This window comes from Lactuca sativa, chromosome 5, assembly GCF_002870075.4.
Source record: "Lactuca sativa cultivar Salinas chromosome 5, Lsat_Salinas_v11, whole genome shotgun sequence".
NCBI classification, from domain to species: Eukaryota; Viridiplantae; Streptophyta; class Magnoliopsida; order Asterales; family Asteraceae; genus Lactuca; species Lactuca sativa.
In genome coordinates, this window is record NC_056627.2 from 300,436,362 (window position 1) to 300,456,858 (window position 20,497).

The window sequence follows — 20,497 nt, forward strand, 5'->3', positions numbered from 1 at the left end:
AACGAGGTTTCCGAATATATATAGAACGCCCAAATCTGACTTCGTATGAGGAAGTTATGATTTATCGAAGTTTCGACTTAGCAGTATGCAGCCTGAAATACTCGATTTGAGATCGAGCGGTTTTTAGCCGAAGCATTCTAAACGAGGATCGAAGGTCTTGTTGTTGGTATCGAAGCGATAAAAAGTTAGGCGAGAACGGACGTCAAACGAAGAAGTTATGAATTTATAACGAAGTTTTTCTGTCGCGGCCTATTAAAAATAAATAATAAAAATAAAGTCAAAATTAGCCGATAGAGTCTAAACGAAAGTTGTAGAGCGTAGTCTCACCTTCGCGTTGATATAAAGAACGTCGAAAACGGAGTTCGTATGAAGAAGATATGAATTTCCGAAGTTTATTAAATAATTTGTAATTATTTTTAATCTTTAATTCCGATATTATCCGAAGAGGAGTCAGCGGTCCGATCCGACGTACGCCCCGCGTACTCCGAAGAGTGTCGACACTTCGGATGACGCATGTAGTGACGACTTCGGAGGCCAGTACGCCCCGCGTACTCCGAGGCTCCAGCCTCCTATAAATAGGATGCGAGGGCAGCCGGCTATTTTGCTAATTTCTTCTTTTCTCTCTCCCGTTTTGCATCGTTTTGCGTGCCAGAAATACCCCGAAGCCCCGGTATTATTCTCGAGCCCCGAGGCAAGTCCCGAGATCCCGAAGATCCCGAGAAGTGCAGTTCCCGAGTCGAAGCTCTGCCCGCGAGAAGTTCGATTTTTGTGAAGATCTTCCAGATCTGCTGAGGATTTCTACTTCTGCAAGTCGTAGTGCTGTCCGATCGTCTTCTGATCAAGTGAGTGTATACTACCTTTCATAAACACGATAATAATACAAGTATGGTTCGAGTGTATTAAGTATATTGTTGTTCATATGTGTGAGTGTGTAGTTACTTTTTTCTAACGCATGATTATAAAGTATTTTATACGAAATACGTGTTATGTGTAGAATTTGTTGTTATGTGTGTGAATGTATGTTCACCCTCTTCCATCTCATAGATCTGAATTGCTTTCTATGAAATACGTGTTACATGGGTATGCCTCATCTGTTATGTGGAATATATATTGAATGAAAATGATATACAGGTTTCAAACGATGTATGAAAGTATATATGTTTTATCTACTAATATGTTGGGTAGAACATGGGTAGATAGTTGGTGTGTAATAAACAGATGAGAGGCCTCGATGTTGTTGTTGTTGATCTAGTTATTCAGCGGAGTATGGATAACGACCACAGACTCTTTCTAGACAGTCCAGTGGAACGCTAGCAGGTTCATAACCTGTAGGTGTTGTGAACGATGTGTTCACCGGTGTACTCTATCCCCCTCATGGTTGCATTTAGGATATCTATTGTTGAGGAAACCCCTTCGCAGTGATGTCCGTCCCGATGAAAATCCTAGATTAGGTCCCTTGAGATAGATGTTATTTTAGGGACGTAAAGTGAGGATAACGGGAATGGGTAATCGGGATAGTGATTGGTTGGTGAAATTAAATATAACTTATTTATTGTGGGTTGAAAACCCTATATGCTCACCAGGCTCCCAAGCCTGACCCACTCAGTTTTATTTGTATTACAGGTAGTGGCGCGAGGGCATAAGATGGTTGAATCATCAAGTTGTTTTCTTTACAAGTCTGTATATGTATATATTTGTTGAATAACTTGTAATGTTATCGTTTATGCTTTATGGTCTGTATCGGAACATGACATCCCGAGTTTTGATTATATAATGAAAATGCATCTCTTGATGAAATGCTTTGATAAATATTATTTTATCATGTTTTGTTTTGGGAACAAATTCCGCATCTCTTTCAAATTAAAAGGATTTACTCTGAAATTATTTAAAAGCATAAATGAAAATCGGTCTTTTCTGGCCGTGATTTTGGGGATGTCACAGTTGTGGTCTTAGGGTATCTGTTATCTGTCCGATTGTCGTTGATTTCTTAGTTATATATCATATATATTTGTGTTAGATATGAAAGTCTTCATTCTATTCAATACCTTTGTTAATCAAAGGCATGAAATCATACACTCTAGTTAACTATAATAGGTATAGTTAAGACTATTGCTCGTTACCTCTGTTACTACTATACTCACTATAAATGCTACTATTACAAGTTAATGCACGTATAAGAGAACACTCTATGTACTATACTAAAAGTCTACTATACTATTGATGGGTTTTAGCCATAAGAACTTTCCTATGTGCGCATGCAAAACCCTAATGCTTGGATCTAGGCTTTCTAATTAAACATGCTTTGAATCCAAGACTTCTAATGACTAATTAGGAATAAGAACAATACTAAATCAGATCTAGAATCATATCTTTGAATCTCTTGTTTGATCTTGTTGTCTTGGAGCTTCTAGAGTCACAATTGTCACTCCTCTAATGGCTTACAAACACCAAATAGCAAGGAGGATGATTTGAGAGAGAGGAGAGGGGAGGAATTCGGCCACTCTACTTTAGATGAAGTGTCGATTTCCTTATGCCATAGGGTCTATTTATACTTGCAGACTCCTTAAGGGTTACAACCTAAACCCTAATTGGATAATCTTCTCTTAAAGCTATCCAAATCCATTCCTTAGATAACCCCTTGGACGATTTGAAGCTATCCCAAGCTTCTAGAATCCGTCCAATACATATCTATATGGATTTACAGTCTAAAGTTTAACTATCAAACAATTGACAGTTTATACCCTCTTATTTAATTAATCTCTTTAAGTCACCAAATTAATTCCAATTAATTCTATGACTTATATTAATCAAATAACAATATATTATTCTTTATATTATTCTCATAATATACTAATAATATTTACTCTCTCTTAATAAATCATCCTATCAAGTTGCTATGGTGAAGGCAACCCAAAAGGACCATGCACAACCGGGTCAAATACTTGCCTAATATAGTTGCAGCCTTAGACACTATTCCAACAACTATAACAAAGAGAATACACAAATCCAGAGTATAACACACTATCCATCTATAAGGCACTCTACCGCGCTTACACCATGTGACCAGGGCTTTCCGGAAGGAAAGCAACACTACATGTATAGATCTATACAGGACGGACGCTATTACATCCCGACTGTTAACTACAGTTCGAGCCGACTAGGCCCAGGGGTGGCACTACATCACTACACTACGTATGACTGGGAAGGTCATCGGGCTCTCTATTATCATTTAGTTGGTTACATGAGGGGTTACATCCATATCCAAATTAATACACTAAGGCTTAAAGTCTAAGCTAATATCCCGAAGTAAATAAATATCTATTACTAATTAAAGTTTGTAACACTACTACAGTCAGCTGGCATAACTTTTCCTCATTTATGTTACTTAAATGAGATTTATTACTTTATTTTTATAACTGAAGGTTTCAATGATAATACTTTTACACACTCAAATGATTATTCTTACAAATGTACATTTTTGGAAAATATAGGATTTTCTAAGGATTTCTACTACTCACAAACATAAATTTCAGTTTTTATATTACATGTTTGTAAACACTTTTACACAAACAATGACACCAAATTCTTATGAACTCACCAGCTTAATGCTGATACTCGTTTTCAAAATAACTTGTATCCTCATGTCAAAGATAGACAGGTACTGGTGCAGCTTTTGAGAAGATGGAGCATATACAAGACCCATCTTTTATTTTTGTTATACTTTTGGTGTCAATTAACTATACAAAACACACTTGTAATTAAACTTACTATGTTAATGCAATGGTTGTTGTCGCTTGTTTTTACTATTATGCAATTGTTATGATACTGTACATGGCGTCCTCTACCCCAGAACGTATTTCGCCGTTCTCGGTTTTGGGGTGTGACACAAACTTACATGGTGCCCCCAATGTTACAATCATCTATTCGATGTTCCGGTTAACCATACACGCTCCACCGAACTATGACAAAACATCGAGTCGCCCTTTGCTACCTTTTCTTAGAACCCATTTAGTGTGTCGGTTAACCACACACGCTCCACTAACGTCTTAGCAAGGGTACAAAGTGTAATTTCATGGAATTGCATCAATTCACTTTTGCCTAAAGTAACTAAGATTGGGAATTTTTGTAAAACATTTAGTTACTTTAACATTCATTATGCTTTTTAATAAGAAGAGGGTTTGCCCTATCCTACCTGTTCGGCTAACGACTCTCCACTAATCAAGGAAGTGGTGGGTGAGAGTGGACACCCATTAAATGGCCATTTATAGGTCGTAACCTTATACCCCCCTATAGATCGGCTTCGTGAATGAGGCTTACTAACGGTAAGACTAGTAGTTTAAGTTATACATATATAATATTAGACTTTTAATGTTATATATAGTATAAGGGTGTACTTTACACTTTTAAAATACTATGTGGTCTAATTTAATAAATTACACTTTTAATTTAATTAAATGTAAACCATATCACTATGGATTTATTAACTCTCTTTTAATTATACACTTAATTAATTTAATAAAACCATAAGGGTTCAATTTAAACTTTTTCAAAATTAGGGTTTTAGAATTTAACATTTTAAAATTAAACTTTTAATTAAAATATAAATTCCAAAACTCGAGGGCAAGTTTTGAAACATTTCAAATCATTAGGGTTTAGAATTTAACTATTTCAAAATTAAACTTTTTAATCAAAAATTTAAATTCCAAAACTTAAGGGCAAGTTTTGAGACTTTTCAAAACTATCTAGATAAAAAAACAAATAAGGCAATTAAACAATTAATTGATGATTATCTAGTTTTGACCTAATCCAATTTCATGCAAGATAATTGACCAAATAATTCAAATAATTTAACATTTATCAAATAAGATAACACTTATCTAATTAGATGATAAAAATCTTTTATTTTGACAAGGATGACCATAAGGAATCAATAAAATTCGTATTTTATTAATTTGAAACAATTATGAAAATTATCCTAAGTCAAAAAGGCAGAAATCTTGAAAATCCGTATATCTGACAGCCAGACTCGCCGAGTCACCATATTGACTCGCCAAGTTCACCCTTCTCGACGAGTCCACATTGGGACTCGACGAGTTTGTCAGACAGATGGCCAAAAACTCGACTTTGCAATCAAGAATGAAAAACTAAGCATCAATACAATAGAAACCAATCATGGCTCTGATACCACTGATAGGTTTTATACAAAAGAACATCCTATGTGCCCATGCAAACCCTAAAGCTTGGATCTAGGTTTCTCTATTGTACATGCAATTCATCCAAGACTCAAGAACCCAAATCTAGCATATGTATTTCGAAATAGACATAAGAATACAGATCTAGATGATTACCTCTTCTTCAATGGCTTGAATCTTCTTGTCTTTTGAGCTTAGAGTAACAAGTGTCGCTCCTCTAACGGCTTACAAACACCACAAAGCAAGAGGATGACTAAAGAGAAGGAGGAGAAGCACCAAAACCGTCCCAGGGTTCTTCCAAAAGAGTTCCAGACGTTTTTGGGGCTATAGCGGTCTTTATATAGTGAGGCAATTAGGGTTATCAGCTAGGAAACCCTAATTTGAGTGCTTAGGCCCTAAGCAGCCCATGGACTCCCTTTATAATAGCCCTTGGACGAATTCCTTATGGGCTTCCCATAGAATTCGTCCAACCTATGTTCCAAGGTGATCCATAGCCCAATTGTAACTATCTTATAATTACAATTCCAGTCCCCTAAGTTTAATTAATGTCTTTTAGTCACAAAACTAATTATCAATTAATTATAGACTAATATTAATTAAACAATATGATTTCTCCTTTAATATATTATTCATATAATATATTAATAAATCATAATTAATCCTCTTTCTCCATAAATCATCCTATCAAGTTGCTTTGGTGTAGGCAACCCAAAAGAACCATGCACAATCGGGTCAAGTACATACCAAATATAGTTACGGGCTTAGACACTAATCCAACAAAACCTTCATATAGATTGAAGAACACTAAGCTGATTTTACCAATATGAGTCGAGAGAGAATCAATTTTACCAACAAAAAACACCCTAGCAACTAATTTGAGTATAGATTGAAGAACAAACCTTCGTAGGTGATAAGGACTGGGTAAGAGGGCTTCAGAAGTCATGGATGACATCGGAGGAGAAGGGCAACAACACTCTGAGTCGACAATACAACATGGAGGTTGGAGGGGGATGACAAACCAGAGCAAAAGGCGATAGCGTGAACGGAGGAAGAAGATTTCAACTTTTCAATTTTTGAATTCTTTTGTCGTTGAGTCGTGAGAGCATCGACTTTACCAATTGTCGCGTTCGATCTAGCAGAAAATGGAATCACGGATCCAATAAGTTTGAATTGAATCGATGGAGTTGTGAATCAATAGACAACCATGAACAAAGATGTATAGAACTGTTACAAGGTTCACATCCCACATCGTTGGTGGGAAAATAAACAAAGGCACCCATATCTTATAAAAGGAGACTTAGGTTCCCTTAGAAAATCAAACCCAAGTTCTCGGTGTGCTAGCTGGTTTTTTGAGCCTGGTTAGCTGGTCCGGTTTGGCCCAATTTTGAGTCCGATTTTGACCGAGTTGGACCGATATTGACCAATGCCGATTATTTTACCCTCTAGCTCTTATTCGTAGGCGGATGGAGGCCGCCAAGCATCTAGGCGCCGATTAATCGGCCGCCTAGATCGATTTTTACAACCATGCTAATAACATATCTAGGCTGGAAATTGATAATCCTTGTTCTTCCAGGATATGGCCCAGAAATAGCACTAGATGCGATAAATATTACATATGAAGCATTGGTTGATGATCGGGGGACAAGGACTGTAGTAGAATCGGTTGGTGGGACAAGGAAGAATTGACTAGACTATGTGTAGTTTGAGGTGCTTGCCACATCAGATTCAGAGTGGGACCGACTAACTCTGACCATGATCTCACTCGAAGCAATACTAGGTTCAATGATCAATTGTCCCAAATCGACACTGTAGGAGATAAAAAAGATTACATAAATCATTGAAATCAAGAAAAATCACCATGGGGGACCAAACCGATATTTGAAGTTCAAGAACAAATTAGGGGAATCTGAATCTATCCAAATACCTCAACAATTTATGGGTTTATATCCACAGTTATCTCATGGCTTCTCGACAATCATAATTGTTAAGAATTTAAGAAATTAACAGATGGAGGTCGGCGAAGAGAGGAAGTGGGCAATGGTGATGGTGATGGTGTTGATGCCGATGATGAACGTGTTCTACCACACATGACTAGATCAAATATATTTACTTTATCTAATTAATCTCAGGATTTCAATTAAATGATTTACTTAATTAAAAATACAAAAGGTCCAAAATACCCTTAAATGATTTATTTAATTATTTGTTATTTCTTGAATTCTCATTAGTACATTTAGTCACAAAATAGTTGCTAGAAACATTTGAACCTCTCTCTCTCTCTATCTCTCTCTTTATATATATATATATATATATATATATATATATATATATATATATATAGAGAGAGAGAGAGAGAGAGCTAGACTCAGATGTGGATTAACATCTATTGTGCGTACGTGTAGACAATGCTATTTTGTGAGAATGACAAAGAAAATATGTTGTTTGATAATATGAATACGTGTAATCTTACATAACTATTGTCATTATCATACATTCTCACTAATTAAATCGTCTATAAGATTATTATAGACTTTTTATTATTATTCTCATTTTGTCAGAATGTTGTCAGGATGTTTGTTGAGTTGTATTCTGTAAGAATGAAAATGAGTGAAAAACAATGTTTGAAAATAAAAGTGAATAAGAATTATTAAAAATTGATTAAAATGAAGATATTTATGTGAGGTTGAACGTATTCATATTAATAAACAACTTATTTTCTTAGTGATTCTCATAGAAAAGCACTGTCCACACGTCCGTATAATAGTTGTCCGTCCACATTATAACCTATATATATATATATATATATATATATATATATATATATATATATATATATATATATAGGGCGAAGTTATTATTGTGAGAACAAAAAACCGTGTGAACTTGCGAACTCATAATCAACTAATAATTTTTCAACACCAAAACACCAATATTCTCCAAATGGTGCGTCTAAGCCATATCTAAGCTCAAAAAAAGATTTGGCAATTTTTTTATTTATTCTCGAAATTTACATGTATGAACAATCAGTAGTTGTACAGACTGCTGAAGAGCACAATCAACAATTATATGCATTGCGGATGTGCACATTCAATAGCCATATGGACTTGCTCCAAAAGCTCAACCATTTTCTAGATCTGAACTCCAAGACATTCCTAAGTCCCTAATAACTTATAAAGTTGCTAACTTTATGGTTTCTATTCACTCAACATGCTCGATCAAGAAGAAAAGTGGGACAAAACTTAGATCTAGCCTCATATAACCATAAAGGTAGGAGCTTAATCACTTACAATGGTCCAGAAACAATGTAAGGTGATGTTGATGATGATTCTTTGCAAGCCACAACACAAGACCTCCTTCTTCTTTCCTCCTTCTTTCAAACCAAGAAAAGCTCCAAAATCACCAAAGATCAAGCAAGGATGGGCACTAAGGTTTTTCTGATGTGAAAGAGGGCTTGGGGTTGATAAGAAACCCTGAAATGAGGTTAGAGATCCTTAAATACGAAGGAAACCCTAAAAGATCATGGGTTTGGGCTGCATCGCTCCTCACGTCGTGAGCTCTTATTGCTTATGTTGTGAGCTTAGTCCCAGAGAAAATCTCCATGCATCCCATCTCACATCGTGAGCCTCAATGCCTCGCGTCGTGAGAATCCTTTTTCTTCTAAAATCCAACTTTCGACTTCTTGAAACCCTAATTCGACTTGTCCTGGAAAAATGGGTGTTACAACTCCCCCCCATTTAAATTAGATTTAGTCCTCAGATCATTCTTTAGTATCTTCCAGCTACTCCAGACAACTTGGATAGTTCTTCCACAACCCAGATACGGACGAAGGAAACAACTTAAGCATACAACAACATTCCAAAATTGTAATTGAACCCAACCTTAGAAGGGCTCTCGATGAACGGATATTACCCCACTAGCGTTTACCCCTAAGGAAAACCATTACTACTCTACCTGAAATCCGAAATCCTAAAACCATGTCTGACTCCCCGATGATAAGCCCACTCTAAATCACTGCCAATTCAACTCCACTCTGTATTCCAACTGATCATAACACTTCCATCCACTTGATTATCTTGTTGTTTTCACTAAAAACAGAATCATTGATCATTCATTGTTGCCGAAACTTTTCACTTGATAGAAGGCTTAGATAATCCTTCGAGTAAAAGGCTCATCCTTATAACGATTAGACTCAGACGAGAGTTACGCAATAAAGTCAAACCAACTACTATGAGATTATTTAACCCAATCAGCAAGTGACTTAATATATTCACTTGGTAACAAGCAACCCGTAACACGAGTCCCAAACATTAGTACCACATCCGGTTCATCTTATCACCCCATAATTACATTTCTGATGCAATCGAGACCCCCTTGGTCTTGTACTTACATATCAATTAACTAATATACCAGATTCCAACCGGGTGATGAGGTTGATTGTAACGCCCGTAGATCAGGGCTAGTCAATTTAAAGACGATAAGCGTCAAAAATGAGTTTCTGATAGAAGATTATTTAGAATGAATAATCTTAACTAAGTTATAGTATATGTTACAAGGTTTTCGTGCATATAAAGAACGCTGAAATCCGAGTTATAACGAAGAAGTTATGACCTGTCGAAGTTTCGCGACAGAACCAGCACGACACAACGCGACGTAAAAAGTGAATTTATGTTAGAGCGATATTTAGCCTTAGTGATCTAAACGAAAGTTGTAGAGTTCGTTAAACCGTGAGCGTGCATAAAAAGAACGTCTAAATCTGACTTCGTATGAGGAAGTTATGATTTTTCTAAGTTTCAGCTTAGCAATATGCAACCCAAATACTCGATTTTGAGATCGAGTGGTTTTTAGCCGAAACAATCTAAATGAAAATCGAAGATCTCGTCAATTATAGTGAAACGATAAAAATATAGGCGAAAACGGACGTCGGATGAAGAATCTATGAATTTATAACGGAGTTTTCCAGTCCCGGCTTACTAAAAATAATATAATAAAAATAAAGTCAAAATTAGCCAACGAAGTCTAAAAGAAAGTTGTAGAGTGTAGTCTCACCTACGCACGGATATAAAGAACGTCGAAAACGGAGCTCGTATGCGAAAGTTACGCAATTTAGAAGTTCGACGAGTAAAATTACGCCCAACGTAATTTGAGTACGCCCAACGTACTCAGTCGGATGCAACTTGTCTGACCAATACTCGAGTGCCACCAGTAGACGCACGCAATGACGTCAAAGTACGCCCCGCGTACTGAGTACGCCCCGCGTAATTTGAGATTACGCCCCGCATAATCCCAGAGCCAGCAGCCTATAAATAGAACTCGAGATCAGCCATTTCCTTGCGATTTTTCTTACTTTCTCTCTAAGTTTTTGCCTCGATTTGCATGCCAATCATATCCCGAAGCCCCGGTATTATTCCCGAGCCCTGAAGCAAGATCCGAAGCCCCGAGGATCCCAAAGAGCGTTATTCCCGAGCCGAAGCGCTGCCCTCGAGGAGCCGGTTTTTGTGAAGATCTTCCAGATCTACGGAGAAACACTACTTCTGCAAGCCGTAGTGCTGCCCGATCATCTTCTGATCAAGTGAGTGTATAGTCACTTTCATCTTACACATAAATATGAAGTATTTTATAAAATACGTGCTATGTGTTATATATTAATTATCTATTTGAGATGGATTTGGAATTGATGTTTTTATACGGGTGTTAAATGATTTAAATTGTGTTTGTATTTATATCTACAAAAATGTTGGGTAGAACATGGGTAGATGGAATAGTTGGTGACGATGCGACTTCGTGCCTATTGAGTAAGCCTTGGTGACGATGCGACTTCATGCCTATTTGATAAACCTTGGTGACGATGTGACTTCGTGCCTTTTGGTGTAAACCCAGGTGACTATGAGACGTAGTGTCTATTGTGTAAACCCTGGTGACTATGAGACGTAGTGCCAATTGTATGAACCCTGGTGACTATGCGACGTAGTGCCTGTTGTATAAACCGTGGTAGCAAATGGACTGTGTGCCAGTTCCTTAGGTAAACCCTTAGGAATGAATGAAGAAAGTATAATCGATTCTTAGGGTAAAACCTTAATAAATAAAGAAGATAATGGGGATGGGTATTTGGATTGATTGTTGATAATTGAATATAATAAATGTATTATTGTGGGTTGAAAACCTTATATGCTCACCAGGCTCCCAAGCCTGACCCACTCAGTTTTCTTTGTATCACATGTATCAATACGAAGACATAATTCACTGAGAGAATAAAGGAGATGTAAACCGTTAGTGTAAATAAATGTAAGTTCTGTTTATGCTTATGTGTCTGTATCGGAACATGACATCCCGATATTTTGTTATATAATGAAAATACTTTTCTTTAAGAAATGCTTTGATAAATTCTTATCATATTTTTTTTATTTTGGGGACAAATTCCGCAACAATTTTCTTTAAACGATTACTCTGATTTTAAAAACAAAGCATAAACAAATCAGTCTTTTTTAGCCATGAAATTGGGGATCTCACAGTTGGTATCAGAGCATTAGTTTAAGCGAACTAGGAATTTGTAGGAAATTTCTAGACTTAAACTTAGAATGCTAAGTAATGATTGTGAGGAGTGTGTCTAAAATATGTTAGGTAGTACACCTAAATTGACGCAAGCACTAGTTTGTTTTAGGAATGATGCCTAAAATGCTTTTATGTGCTAAATGTTTTGTGTGATAGCTATATTGATGCTATTATTTGTTCGGATCTATGGTCTGTTGCCGACCGGATCTGGAAACCTTATGTGTTTAGGATTCTAAGCGTATGGCTACGATATTAGAACTAGTATATAAACGTTTCGGAGTGATAAGGACGATTTGATTTCTATCGTGATTGAGGATCTAAATTTACCTTATTCGGTGTATAGATCAAGAATGGCAAGAACAAGAAGCGGAGTTGTAAACGCGAACAAAAACAGGAATCGACCACCTGTAATCGAGCAAATACCTGTTGTAGCTGTTGCACCTGAGCCAGTGACGATGGCTGGTGTACAATTAATGATTCAGACGATGTTGGATCGTCAGATGGAAGAAACTAAACGTCTGCTTCAACAAAATCGTGAAAAACTTTCAATCCAAATTGAAGAGCCCGAAGTGAATGGAGGGCCATTGGAAGGTGGAAACTTCAGTGGTATCGTTGGTCAAGCCAACCCACCAATTGTTAGACAAAACAATTGTGATGGAGGAAATGATGGAAGAGGATGTAAATACAAGGATTTCATGGCATCCAAACCACCGTGTCTATCTGGGAGCCCGACGCCGATGCAAGTCATGGATTGGATCTCCAAGATGGAGACAATGTTTGAAAGTTGCGAGTGTAGTAACAGACAGAAGACCGCTCTTGCAATTCCTCTATTAAAATCTGGAGTACTGAGCTGGTGGAAGTTACTGGCCGGTTCGATGCCCAAGGGGGAAGCTAGCAAGATGTCTTGGGAAGAGTTCGTGGTACAATTGAAAATGCAATACTGCTCTGAGCAGGATCTCCTGGAAATCAACAATGAGTTCTAGAATCTGAAGAAGGGAAAATTGAGCATCACTGAATATGCCACAAGCTTTACGGAAAAGATGAAGCTTATTCCATACCTACTTCCAACTGAACTTTCCAAAGTCAACAAGTTTGCCAATGGATTACCAGCGGACTTTGGTCCGATAGTCAAGCAAGCAACCACTTTGAAAGCCGCCATCTGGGCAGCCAAAAATGTTGAAACCCAAATAAAAGAAAAGGGTCTGGAGAGAGCTGAAGTTGGAGAGAAGAGGAAACATGAAGGATCTTCAATAATCAACAAAGAAACCAAATTCTCAAAATCTGGAGGAAGAGATGAAGCTAAGTGGTGCGAGAAGTGTAAAAAGAAACACTTCGGGAAGTGTAGCGAGGATATGACTTGCTACAAATATGGGAAGACAGGGCATTACGCCAACAAGTACGCATCCAACAAAAAGGTGTGCTACGGATGTAACGAGGAAGGGCATATTTCTAGAGACTGCCCAAAGAAAAATGCACCGCTACAGCCAAGGGCATTCCACATGATCCTCGACGAAGCGAATCAAGGATGAGGAATTTATATCCAAGGATCAACTTATGATGTAGCCAATTAAAGGCATAGTATAGGGCGAACTTGAACTTTTGTGTAATCATTTCAAGTTATAATGTAAATCCTGGTTTTAATATTTATGTGATATTTAAGGTTTTAATACCTGATGTGTTAAATGATTGTGTGAATTTTTGTATAGTGACTTGGTTCGACTGAGAGACAATACTTGGGACGAGTATGAGTAGGTGTGAAAGGTAGTAGATGCATATGCTACTGGAAGCACAGGACTCACACTTGGATCATGGAAAGTCACAAGGTTACCAAGAAGCTAGTGATTGATTCCGTTTTATTCGGATATGTCATTACCCTTGTTTCGGTAATGACTAGTAAGATGGTTTTAGTTCCGACCCTAGTGGTCACATCCAATTGGAGTCCGACTACGGTGAGTATGTTACGTGGTTCGGAGAACCTAGTTCGAAGTAACATTGGACGTAAGTCAGAAGATTGAAGTTAATGCGATCATTGGTATCGTACTCGTTGTTCATAAAGTTTGTAGCTAGAAATGCTACATGCTAAAATGTTATTATATCACATTAGAATATGAAGGAAGGTATATTCCATTATGGAATTTAACTTTAAAAAGACCAAGTCTAAGCGTCACATCGTGCGATGAGAGGTCAGTAGAGCACGACCCATTGGTCTGTTACAATAGATAAAGGAAAGTATTTATCCTGAGAAGAAGAAGGAGTCCTCAATAAGGACCTATTTTGTAACTCGAAGGTTACGATTGAAAGCCCAACATAGTACGAAGAGCAGGTGCAAGATTGAGCATCACGGTGATTACTTAGGATGGAAGGATGACATATGGAATCATTATACAAGCCCTATTTCGTTGATGATTCCGGGACGTAATCATCCTAAGAGGGAGATAATTGTAACGCCCGTAGATCAGGGCTAGTCATTTTAAAGACGATAAGCGTCAAAAATGAGTTTCTGATAGAAGATTATTTAAAATGAATAATCTTAACTAAGTTATAGTATATGTTACAAGGTTTTCGTGCATATAAATAACGCCGAAATCCGAGTTATAACGAAGAAGTTATGACCTGTCGAAGTTTCGCGACAGAACCAACACGACACAGCGCGACGTAAAAAGTGAATTTATATTAGAGCGATATTTAGCCTTAGTGATCTAAAAGAAATTTGTAAAGTTCGTTAAACCGTGAGCGTGCATAAAAAGAACGTCTAAATCTGACTTCATATGAGGAAGTTATGATTTTTCTAAGTTTCAGCTTAGCAGTATGCAACCCGAATACTCGATTTGAGATCGAGCGGTTTTTAGCCGAAACAATCTAAATGAGAATCGAAGATCTCGTCAATTGTAGTGAAAATAAAGTCAAAATTAGCCAACGGAGTCTAAACGAAAGTTGTAGAGCGTAGTATAATAAAAATAAAGTCAAAATTAGCCAACGGAGTCTAAAAGAAAGTTGTAGAGTGTAGTCTCACCTACACGTGGATATAAAGAACGTCGAAAACGGAGCTCGTATGCGAAAGTTACGCAATTTAGAAGTTCGACGAGTCAAATTACGCTCAGCGTAATTTGAGTACGCCCAGCGTACTCAGTCGGATGCAACTTGTCTGACCAATACTCGAGTGCCACCAGTCGACGCACGCAATGACGTCAAAGTACGCCCTGCGTAATTTGAGATTACGCCCCGCGTAATCCCAGACCCAGCAGCCTATAAATAGAACTCGAGATCAACCATTTCCTTGCGATTTTTCTTACCTTCTCTCTAAGTTTTTGCCTCGATTTGCGTGCCAATCATATCCCGAAGCCCCGGTATTATTCCCGAGCCCTGAAGTAAGATCCGAAGCCCCGAGGATCCCGAAGAGCGTTATTCCCGAGCCGAAGCGCTGCCCGCGAGGAGCCGGTTTTTGTGAAGATCTTCCAGATCTACGGAGAAACACTACTTCTGCAAGCCGTAGTGCTGCCCGATCATCTTCTGATCAAGTGAGTATATAGTCACTTTCATCTTACACATAAATATGAAGTATTTTATAAAATACGTGCTATGTGTTATATATTAATTATCTATTTGAGATGGATTTGGAATTGATGTTTTTATACGGGTGTTAAATGATTTAAATTGTGTTTGTATTTATATCTACAAAAATGTTGGGTAGAACATGGGTAGATGGAATAGTTGGTGACGATGCGACTTCGTGCCTATTGAGTAAGCCTTGGTGACGATGCGACTTCGTGCCTATTTGATAAACCTTGGTGACGATGTGACTTTGTGCCTTTTGGTGTAAACCCAGGTGACTATGAGACGTAGTGTCTATTGTGTAAACCCTGGTGACTATGAGACGTAGTGCCAATTGTATGAACCCTGGTGACTATGCGACGTAGTGCCTGTTGTATAAACCGTGGTAGCAAATGGACTGTGTGCCAGTTCCTTAGGTAAACCCTTAGGAATGAATGAAGAAAGTATAATCGATTCTTAGGGTAAAACCTTAATAAATAAAGAAGATAATGGGGATGGGTATTTGGGTTGATTGTTGATAATTGAATATAATAAATGTATTATTGTGGGTTGAAAACCCTATATGCTCACCAGGCTCCCAAGCTTGACCCACTCAGTTTTCTTTGTATCACAGGTATCAATACGAAGACATAATTCACTGAGAGAATAAAGGAGATGTAAATTGTTAGTGTAAATAAATGTAAGTTCTGTTTATGCTTATGTGTCTGTATCGGAACATGACATCCTGAGATTTTGTTATATAATGAAAATATTTTTCTTTAAGAAATGCTTTGATAAATTTTTATCATATTTTTTATTTTATTTTGGGGATAAATTCCGCAACAATTTTCTTTAAACGATTACTCTGATTTTAAAAACAAAGCATAAACAAATCGGTCTTTTCTGGCCATGAAATTGAAGATGTCACATTGATAGGTTCACACAATCGCACCACGTGACTTCGAACGAGGATCTATCTGGCAAGAGCTGTCTAATTTTGCTTGCCTTAATGGCTCCAACAACCCTTTAATAAAGTGTTATCACAACTTCCCGACCTTTAATTTGCGGATATGATTGTTATTCTTTTTAACTATAAAAAAAGAGTGATGTTGAACTTTTTTATAGTAATTTGAAATGAATAACATAAAAATAATTAATTTTATATTTATAATGATACAAGTATTTTAATAAATTTACCATGAAAATATAGATTAAAAACATACTTTCATGTAAATCCTTAACTTAGATAATTGGTTTAAATCTTGTTATCAACATAAACAAAAATTAATTTAAAAGTTAAAAGTGTTTTAGAATATATAGAGTATAGACCGTCCATTCTATGAAAAAAAAGGTAAACCCAATACCAAAAAAGCTTCTTTTAATACATGTTTAACAAACCAGATTTGCCACGTCTAAGTAAGGATATCTTTTCTTGCCAGAAAATAATGCACATAAGAAAACAAAAGAATTAGTGGCCTCTGCGTAGTTGCCACGTCCGTGAAATTTTAATTTATGAAAAGTAAAATAATAATAATAATAATAATAAAATAATAGAGAAAACTTTGATATTTTCATATCAATGAAACCATGGGTAAAATCGTCCAGCCAAAAAGAAAGCAGGGATAAAATCGTCAAGAAAAAAAGAACCAGGGTAGAATCGTCAATATAAAACAAAGGGCAAAATCGTCAAGAAATAAAAGGAGGAAAAATAGGGTAAGATTTTCCCGTTCAATACTCATCTCAAAACACACAGCCTTTTCTTTCACTCGCACTCAAATTCCCTCAACTCCACGGCCACCCGAGGAGTTTGAGAAAACCCTAAAAAGCCTCCTCAAAAATCTCTCAACTTTTTCTCTAAATCTTTCCACCAATCTGCAAATCAGGTGCTGTAGATCCCTACTTTTACTCTAATTTAATCTTTTTCATCCAGCTTTATGGTTACTCGATCTTCTGTTGTTGTGTGTATATGTATCAGTCTATGTTTTTACGATCTAGGTTTTATGTATTCGTAGATCGATTTATATAGCTAATCTTTGTAGATGATAAAGGGTTGTTTTCTTTATTCAGTTTGTTAGTTAAGCTCTCTGCTCTCCAGTTTTTGGAGATTCGTATATTTTTATTTCGGATTGAATCGCAACGTAGCTTCAACTTCAAGAGCCCATCCAGATCAGTCTAGATTTATGAACTTTAAAAGATGTGATTTGTAATCTGAGGATTAGATTTTGTGCGTACCCGATGATATAACTTATTGATTTTGTTAACGAAGGAAAGCTCTTTGCGATTCACTGTTAGGACTACTGAACACACTGATTACTACTAACAGTTTGCTTATAGACTCGATGATAGTTGAAAGTTTGTAAAGATAAAAATTCCAGAGATAATTTTTTTTTTGGTTCTACAAAGATCAATTAAAGCTTGTAGAATGACGAACTAAATAATAAATATAGCTGACGCCATCTATGTTCTGGATAATTGCATATTATATTTTTCTATCTTATAACCCTATAGATATGTATTATATGTATATTTTTGTCTTCTTTGTTGGTTTTTTGTAGCATGTCAGCATTCATGACACACCTCCAGCTTAACTTTTGAGTAATATTATGTTTTTTGTTTGACTAATCTTTGAAAAGCATAGTCATATGCTTATACAATGTGACTTTGTCCATATAGAATGATTTACGTGTCAAATACTTAATTAAGAGCAACATCAAATCATACTCATAATATTGAATATGTTATATCACATGGTTATACTTCATTTATGGAAGATCAAGGGAAAAACTAAGTTACTAACCCTTTGTTTGTCTTTCAGTCATGGCAGGAGCAGCACCAGAAGGTTCCCAGTTTAATGCTCAGCAATTTGATTCCAAAATGAATGAATTGTAAGTTTTTTATTTCACCTCTTCACGCTATTTTAAAAAGATTATCCATTTAACCTTTACTTTCATGTGCTAATTACTTGCTTTTATTACTACTACTACTACAGGCTTTCAACCGATGGACAAGACTTTTTCACCTCATACGATGAAGTTTATGATAGTTTTGATGCCATGGGTTTGCAAGAAAACCTCTTGAGAGGCATCTATGCATATGGTAAATTAGCAATCAACTAATCATATTTGTTTCATATCATATCAACACATATTATAAGCTTATAACATGCCAATATATGACGATTTAATATTCAGGTTTTGAAAAACCATCTGCAATTCAACAAAGGGGAATAGTCCCATTCTGCAAGGGTCTTGATGTGATCCAACAAGCTCAATCAGGAACAGGAAAGACTGCAACTTTTTGCTCTGGAATCCTTCAACAGCTTGACTACAATGTAGTCGAGTGTCAAGCTTTGGTTCTTGCACCCACTCGTGAACTTGCTCAACAAATTGAAAAAGTCATGCGGGCCCTAGGGGACTACCTTGGAGTCAAAGTCCACGCGTGCGTGGGTGGGACCAGTGTCCGTGAGGATCAAAGGATCCTCTCTGCTGGGGTCCACGTGGTTGTTGGTACACCTGGACGTGTCTTTGACATGCTCAGGAGGCAGTCACTACGTGCCGATTACATCAAGATGTTTGTCTTGGATGAAGCTGATGAAATGCTCTCAAGAGGTTTCAAAGATCAGGTACTTTTTCCAATCTTGAACCCTTAATCTTCTTAAAGCGAGCGATTTAATCTTTTTTTTTTCTTTTGTCAGATTTATGATATCTTCCAGTTGTTGCCATCGAAAGTCCAAGTGGGTGTGTTCTCCGCTACAATGCCACCAGAAGCTTTAGAAATCACCCGGAAATTCATGAACAAACCCGTGAGAATTCTCGTGAAAAGAGACGAACTTACCCTCGAAGGTATCAAACAGTTTTACGTGAACGTTGAAAAGGAAGAATGGAAACTCGAAACACTCTGTGACCTTTACGAAACCCTAGCAATCACCCAGAGTGTCATTTTCGTAAATACGCGTCGAAAGGTTGACTGGTTGACCGACAAAATGCGTTCCCGGGACCACACTGTGTCCGCCACCCACGGTGACATGGACCAAAACACGCGTGACATCATCATGCGGGAGTTTCGATCGGGATCTTCACGTGTGTTGATCACTACAGATCTTTTGGCACGTGGGATTGATGTGCAACAGGTGTCACTTGTTATCAATTATGATCTTCCAACACAGCCTGAGAATTATCTTCATAGGATTGGGCGAAGTGGGAGGTTTGGGAGAAAGGGTGTGGCCATTAATTTTGTCACTTTGGATGATGAACGGATGCTTGCGGATATTCAGAAGTTTTATAATGTTGTGGTGGAGGAGTTGCCTTCCAATGTTGCGGATCTCATATAAGATTGTGAAGTAAGAAAGAAAAAGGTTTAGAGGTTGTTTTTGGGATTTACTAATACTATTTACTATTATTATTATTATTATTGTTATTGTTATCGGTTTTGTTTGTTTTAAGTTATGTTTATGATGATGGTGGAAGACTTTTTGTGTTATAAGATATTATGCGAATTGGCAATGTGTTTCTTCTTGTTGTGTTGCCAATTTTTGCGACTTGTGTTTGTACTTTTGAAAGTTTCCTTTTTACCCGTGAATGTGTATGGATTTGTTTGTTTATGTGATTTGTTGCTATAATTCTATTATTGGGTAAGTTTCGATTTTGATGATTTGTTTTTACCCATGAAAGGTGTTGACAAAGAGGTAAAAGAATAGGTCAATGCCTAATGTATTTTATCATCTTTGTGTTATGTTTATCTCTATTAAAGTTAAATTTTTTGATATTGGTTAATTAAGTGTTTTGCAACCTAATAATCTGAAAAGAACCGGTTGCTAAGTTTATGTGGAATTAAAATTGTGTAAACTATGTGTTGGAATTCATCTTGTTACTAATTTAAAGGGATATAGATTAATCTAGTCATTAAATTGAGGTTTACAATACAAATAGTCAAGTTTTTATGTTTTGTAAAAGTATCACTTTCTCCGCAGGTTACAAATAAACTTGTTTTGACGTTTCATTGACAAAAAATATTTAGTGAATTTTTCTCATTTGCACATTTTTTTTATTAAAAGTCTCACCATCCATGTTTGAAATGTCAATTTTATAGTATCTTATAATATCGTTTTCAATCATGTTTGATTTTAAGTCATTGTATCTTGTGTACTTCTCATTTGCTATGTTTTTAAACTTTAGTTTGATTTTTGTAGAAAAGTAAGTATTTTTTTTTTATCAAAATTCTGAAAT

The 20,497-nt window shown here is 36.6% G+C and overlaps 1 protein-coding gene across 1 annotated transcript; it reads left to right on the forward strand.

Annotated features, from left to right (window-relative positions):
* Nucleotides 1-16,993: 16,993 nt before the first annotated feature.
* LOC111892512 (eukaryotic initiation factor 4A-15) lies at nucleotides 16,994-19,872 on the forward strand. Its single transcript, XM_023888556.3, has 5 exons — nucleotides 16,994-17,155; nucleotides 18,088-18,157; nucleotides 18,262-18,368; nucleotides 18,464-18,894; nucleotides 18,967-19,872. The coding sequence occupies exons 2-5, from the start codon at nucleotides 18,090-18,092 to the stop codon at nucleotides 19,600-19,602; spliced, it is 1,242 nt and encodes a 413-aa protein (XP_023744324.1). The 5' UTR covers nucleotides 16,994-17,155; nucleotides 18,088-18,089; the 3' UTR covers nucleotides 19,603-19,872.
* The last annotated feature ends 625 nt before the right edge of the window (nucleotides 19,873-20,497 follow it).

Bases quoted from the DNA above. Each gene is read 5' to 3' on its own strand.
- LOC111892512 (XM_023888556.3), top strand. From the start codon at position 18,090: ATGGCAGGAGCAGCACCAGAAGGTTCCCAGTTTAATGCTCAGCAATTT. The intron at 18,369-18,463 runs GTAAATTAGCAA...TTTAATATTCAG, and splicing joins GAGAGGCATCTATGCATATG to GTTTTGAAAAACCATCTGCA. The intron at 18,895-18,966 runs GTACTTTTTCCA...TTCTTTTGTCAG, and splicing joins CAAGAGGTTTCAAAGATCAG to ATTTATGATATCTTCCAGTT.